A 6496-nucleotide genomic window follows, 5' to 3' on the forward strand; every position below is an offset into this window, starting at 1 on the left:
TATAAGACAGTAATATCTCTATGGTTTTCTCACCTACCAATAGTTCCAAAACCATAGATATAGTCATTGTTCAAAACCACGGTCTTACCGTCCGAAACAAACATTTTTGAACTAGTGCAGAAGTTTATACCATAGATTAACCACATGTTTATACTACACGAACCAGAGTTTAGAATAGTATTTTAACCTTAATTTTTTCATTGTCGATAAATTAAATAATTTCAAAATGTTTAATGAAATTAAAGATTATGGTTTTATGAGAAATGTAATTAATTCTCCGAATAGACCTATGGAACCAAGAAATCATTTTTCAAAAACACCTATCATCTACGACAGTTTATTCTTTATAAGCTTCAACACAACAGGTGGATGTTGAAATTATTTAAACATTTTTAGTTTTAATAAGAACAAATTTTAGGAAATTGTATTCTTGGATCGTCGGCAGTAGATAATACTTTTTGGGAAGGTACATTATTGTATTTCGAAAATGATAAGGAATTAGAACAGTATAATTATTGTGGATCTTATATTCATAGCACTACTTCAGATGGAAAATTTATCAATGAAAAAATGGTAAATAAATAAGTTGTTTTCTTTATGAAAGTATGTCTTTTTAAGTAACTTATGTTCTATATAAATAAAAGATACAAAAACTGAAAATTAAATGTGACCTTAAAAATAACACAATGCAATCTAATATGTCTGCAAAGTAAATAATGATTAATACTCTCATAAATAAAGTTTTTTGGTGAAAAAATAATCTTTAATTCTTAGAAATAATAATTTATTCATATATTTGTAGTGTATTTCACAACAATTTTTGAGAAATATATTCTTCATTTTCTTATTGGAAACATGGCAAGGAAACACTAAAGTGGACTAACTTTAATCTATTTTCCAATCTTTGGAATACTTATGTATTCATCGTCTGGAACTGAAATTATGGTCAAATACATTAATTGAAATATTTCAATTAATCAAAATTTCTATCAATGTCAATTTGAATATTGAATTTTATGAGTTTAAGATTATATATATATATATATATATATATATATATATATATATATATATATATATATATATATATATATATATATATTATTTTCTTATTTTTTAGACCATTTGATATTGTTTATATTTATATGGAAATATTAGATAATTATCATTTAAATAAAAAAATAGAACAATTAAACATTTGCTCACAGCCCTCACAATTTATCCCTACGTCAATAACAATTGGTGAAACAAATTTAAAGGGAGAGGTGGCTTTACATGGTTTTCTAGTAGAAAATTTAAACTTCACTAAACAATGCAACTTATACTGAAAATAAAAATCAATAACATACATTTCAGCAAACAAATCAAAGGGAGCGTTGGCTTTGCATGGTTTTAGAAAGGTTGGATAATTTTGGTTTATAACTTGTCTTCTCAAGTTTCAATTATGACTCTAAATTTTCATTTGTAAGTTGATTTCTTACTTTACTTTTAATTATATTCATGCAAGAGAACATTTGCTTGCAGGAATATGTCGATCCAAATGCCAACTTCTTACCTCACTATAGCAATCTGGAAGGCTATTCCATATGTCGAATCTAAGAGCCTCATCTCGCGGCATTTCTTTCAGAACTGTCGATGTTTGTTGTGTCATGTACATACATTTCTAGACCTCCAACTCTATAAATTTTCCACTCCACAAAGCTTTACTTTTCAAATCGATCAATTGCATTTCGAGAGACCCAGTTTCCAAATGGCTAAATGTAGATTTCGTTACTATTTGTGTTGAGAGGATTTCCTATGAATGTGTGTATGAGTGGTTTTGTTAGTTTTGAATTTCTCAAAAAAATTTTTGTTTTTTGATAGAATTAATAATAATTGCGTATGAAACTAAAGAGCCCCAGGTTGCTAACTCCTAGTTTAGACTCAAATATGTAAAATTTTTGTACACTTATATGAAACTGAATAACTTATTTTGTTTATATTTGGTTTTAGATTGCATTAGCAGATGATACAGGTCACATAAATGTACTGTCCATTGATGAAGATAATACTATCAGAACTACTAATTATTTCCGACTTGCTGATAGAGTTCCTCAAGTAGATGTTTGGGATAACTCTTCTAGAATTTTGGGATGTGGCAGCAAGTCAATTTATATTTTCGATTTCAAATCAAGTGATACAAAACCTTTGCAAAGATATGAGTAAGTATATCTTTATTCATAAATTATCCTTAAATACATATTTATGTGTTTAAACTAATTGAAGAAAAACATAATATGCAATTCAATGAAGATAGTTAAGTAAGAGTGATGTTGACTATATTTTTCCAAAATACTTTCATTTGGAATAAAAAATGATTGTATAAAGTAGGGTAGATATATTACTCCAAGGAACTATTTGTAGACTAAATCATTAATATTAATTTGGTCTCCACTAGCTGTTCAACTAGAGAAAACTTGAAGATCTAAGATAAAATGAGGGAAAAGCTAGAAACGTCTATAAAAAATAAACATTTATTGAGGCACTTGAAAACTATTGCTAAACGCAGTTCAAAATTAATGTAAATTACTAAAATCATTAAAAAATGTTTCAATTAGTTGTTGTGGGGTAAAAAATTCTTTTTCATAAGTTTTCGTATGATTTGTGAACTTATTCGATCGATGTTAGACCTTTTATTGTAAAATTGCCTCTTGAGTTGCTACTAAAAGAAGTGCGAAATTTCCTCCTGGAAAAGTAGCTTAGTCGATTTTTTTCCACTATGAATCGTTTGATCAGTGTAGACAAACTGTAATTATAATATAAAACGCAGAATATTGGAAACTTGTGGAAAATAAGCAGGGCTCTGACTAAAGCTCTTGGCATCTAATGAAAAGAGGCTACCTTTACCAACAGCTTTAAGTTTGTTCATATACCTTTCACCTAACACATTTTGTAAATTGTTTGAAAGCTTACTTGCAGTCTCATTGGAAAGAAATACTCAGTTTTAACTGTATTAGTTCTACTGAAACAGATCTAAAAAGTCTGAAGTCCTGTTACCATCATGAAACAAATGAACAATACAAAACAGCTCTCAATACTGGAAAACTCTAAAAAACACAAGTACATACAAGAAAGTAAATTGTTTTCCCAGGGCCGTCAATTTCACGTAGACCAGCTGTTTTCGTGGATTGTATATTACAGTTTAATAATAAACATTCTCTAGAGATAATGAAGAATACTTGGCTGTTACAGCAGTGATGGTCTAGCAGTCACCTAATGTTTTTTCATGATAATGTTGCTATAGGAAGAAGTAGATGAAAAAGAATCTAAACATAACACAAGCTATGCAGAAGTAACTACAAAGCCACAGTAACTAATAAAATAGAAAAAAATACTTAACGAAAATGTATGAGGCTGATTAGCATGTTACTTTTCCTTTTTTGTTTAGTAATACTATATACTGAACTCTATTCTTGTGTTCTAGGTGGTTTCATTGTGATACAATAAATTGTGTAAATACATTAAAAAAAGACACAAACTTATTTCTGTCAGGAGGGAGAGATAGATTAGCTTGTATTTGGGATATGAGAGATCCTGTTGCTGCATCTTGTAAGTATAATTGAACCACACCAATTGAAAAAGAAAGAAAGTTTAATTTTTGTTTTAGTACTTTACACAAATGAATTTTCATCTGTCACAAGTATAGCATGGAATCAACAGGATAACAATTACATAGTTACAGGTACACAGGCAGGTGATGTGTATCTTCTAGATAAAAGGGAACCAAAAGAATTTTTATCTGTACTCTATTGCTTTTCTGCTCCAGTTAATAGAATTTGCTTCAAAGACAGTTCAAATTTTGCAGTTTGTGGGGATACAAATGAAGTTTTGATTATTAATTCCAAAACTAGCGATTTAGATATTGTTTATAGAAATGAAAAACATCAAGGCCACGTCAAAGGTTTGGCTTGGTATAATGATGTTTTGTATTCTTGTGGATTTAAACAAACCTTAATCAAACATGTAATTTAATATATATAATAAAATATAAAATTTTGTAATTTTCATTAGTTTTAATCTTTATAAACCATTTTTGATTTTCCTTAGAAAAATTGGCATCAAATAACTTGCTCCTTCAATATTTCCAGTGAGGAGTATTTTTTCTATATTGTTTTCTGATCCTCTTTAGTTTTTCGTTTCTTATCACAAAAGCATTCTTCATATCTTCTATACTCACAATGAGATTGAGTGGCATCTAATCCAATAAATTTGGATCAATAAACATATATTTGTGATCCTCTGCACTTTTTTCGCATATTAGTATGTTCGTAACAAACATGTCGCTGTTTCATCAAACGGTTGGTGTCAAAAATTTTCTTTTTACCTTTTGATTATTATGTCATTTTGTTCATCATATGACATATCGCGCAATACAAGAGTTACTTCAAAACGTTCAAGGAGGAAAGACGTCCATCATGTAAGTAAAACTGAGTTAGCTTACAATAGTACATTTCTATTTTTACCCAGATAATCCGGTTTGCATTTAAGATTAATGTGATTCTGGCAGGCTGAACCAGCAAATTTGCTAAAATGTAGATTTCTGGTTAAATTTTCACCCAGCGAATAAAGCAAACTTAATTAAAACCGAAATATGTTTCAATAGTTTATATTGAATCAAAATAAAGTTTCATGTGATATTTTTGAAGATATGCATGTTTATATTATTCTTACGTATTGTTATGCAAGATTTTTTATATCTTACTAGGCTCAGAATTGACCCCTGTAGGTGAATACTTGAATTAATTATCACAAAGCTTTAATATTTTTCCTCAAATTACTTATAATTTTTTTGTTTGTTCAGGAAAAAAACGTACAGCTTTGATATTAAAACTTGCGGCAAAAAATGAAAGGCGGTGGCAAGTAATTGCGCCAAATGCTCTGCCTCCTACACAAGTCAATTTAGAGCGCAGTACTAAAGATGTTCCTGAAACTAGCGAGACTAATATATAATTATAGACTGGTGAGATTAGGTTTTATCGTTTGATTGAAATATATCAATATTGTTGGTCACTTGCATAAGTATAAGTGTAGTGAATACTAATATATAGGAAGAAATGACTCACTCACAGACTGTTATTTTCAAACTTTTTCCCTAATATAATTATAATATTAGATGATATATAATATATTTTTTGGGATGTGAAGTTACTGCACCAAAGATCGCTTACATGAATAATATAGTTCCTGTAGGGCTAATGGACAAGTCCTAGAAATGGACTTGTCCAGACTAGAAAAGAAGAATGATAAGAAAATTAGATTCAACCGTCGTAGCACTACAGGCAGTGCTGTTATGTCCGCAGGGGAGGCGTCTTCCTACTACTACATTTCAAAGCTAGCCTTTACAGGGTTCGCAGCGACCTGGAAAGTCAGGGAATTGCAAAATGGTCAGGGAAATTTGGAAATATTCTCAAAAAGTCAGGGAAATTTACAAAAAATTTCAAAAAGTCAGGGAAAATCCTAAAATAAAGTAAAATCTGGAGTAACTCCAGATTTTAGAAAATCCTTGCGCTGCGTCTCACCAGATGGCGATTCTGAAATATTTTGCTGTGTTTCTCACTAGATGACACCTTTGAAAGAGAATTTGCTGTACTTCTCACTAGATGGCACCTCTGAAAAGAATTTTTTTTGGTGCCTCTGAAAAAGAATGTTGCTTTAATTTAATTCTTAGCTTCTAGATTAGATGGATTAATCTGCTTCTGTTAGTCTATGCAAAAAGTAGTTTTCTAATTTCTGTGTGAACCCATGCTGCTGACTACATACTCAAACATCTGGATTTACAATTAAAGCAAAGTAAGTTAATTTTATTATTCCTTCTTAGTTTTTATTTTATGTTTTAAGTGATGCAAATTCTAGTGATTATATTTTGTGAAATTCTTTGCTTTTAACATTACTTGTAACTACTGATCATTTTTGTAATTTTTTTTTAAATTAATTGCAGCTGAATTGGAACCCTTTTTGAAAAGATTTCAGAGTCCAAAGCCACTTGCTCCCTTTTTGTATGAAGCACTGCATGATGTAATCGGAGCCCTCATGACAAGATTTGTCAGTGATGATGAATTAAAGGCTGCAATTACTGTGAAGCAACTGCTTGATATTGACCTATGTCAATCTGAAAACTTTCTTCATTACAAAAAAATTGATGTTGGTTTTGCTGCCAGAAAATTTCTTGGAGAAGTCAAAGTAGATGAGAGAGATGTTATGAACTTTCAATTGCGGTGCAGGGAACTTCTTGTTGCTATTGTTGAAAAATTGAAAGAAAGGAGTCCTGTGAAGTTCTTGATCGTTCGGGGTGTTTCTGCGTTAGATCCTTTTATTAGCCCAAAATTGGTATTCAGAGGTTTCAAGTGGCCCTTCAGTGCTTGGTTCACGCTAACAGAGTTGAGGATGATGTTGCCGAAAAAGCAAAGCAGCAGTACATTAATTTAACCAATCCAGCCAATCTGCCTCTTCAACATGA

General features: G+C 30.4%; 1 protein-coding gene across 1 annotated transcript; it reads left to right on the forward strand.

Annotated features, from left to right (window-relative positions):
• Positions 1–106: 106 nt before the first annotated feature.
• On the forward strand, positions 107–4043 carry LOC130900608 (methylosome protein 50-like). Its single transcript, XM_057811321.1, has 5 exons — positions 107–365; positions 419–573; positions 1993–2201; positions 3464–3588; positions 3647–4043. The coding sequence occupies exons 1-5, from the start codon at positions 227–229 to the stop codon at positions 4009–4011; spliced, it is 993 nt and encodes a 330-aa protein (XP_057667304.1). The 5' UTR covers positions 107–226; the 3' UTR covers positions 4012–4043.
• The last annotated feature ends 2453 nt before the right edge of the window (positions 4044–6496 follow it).

The sequence above is a fragment of the Diorhabda carinulata genome, chromosome X (assembly GCF_026250575.1).
Source record: "Diorhabda carinulata isolate Delta chromosome X, icDioCari1.1, whole genome shotgun sequence".
In the NCBI taxonomy this organism is placed as follows: domain Eukaryota; kingdom Metazoa; phylum Arthropoda; class Insecta; order Coleoptera; family Chrysomelidae; genus Diorhabda; species Diorhabda carinulata.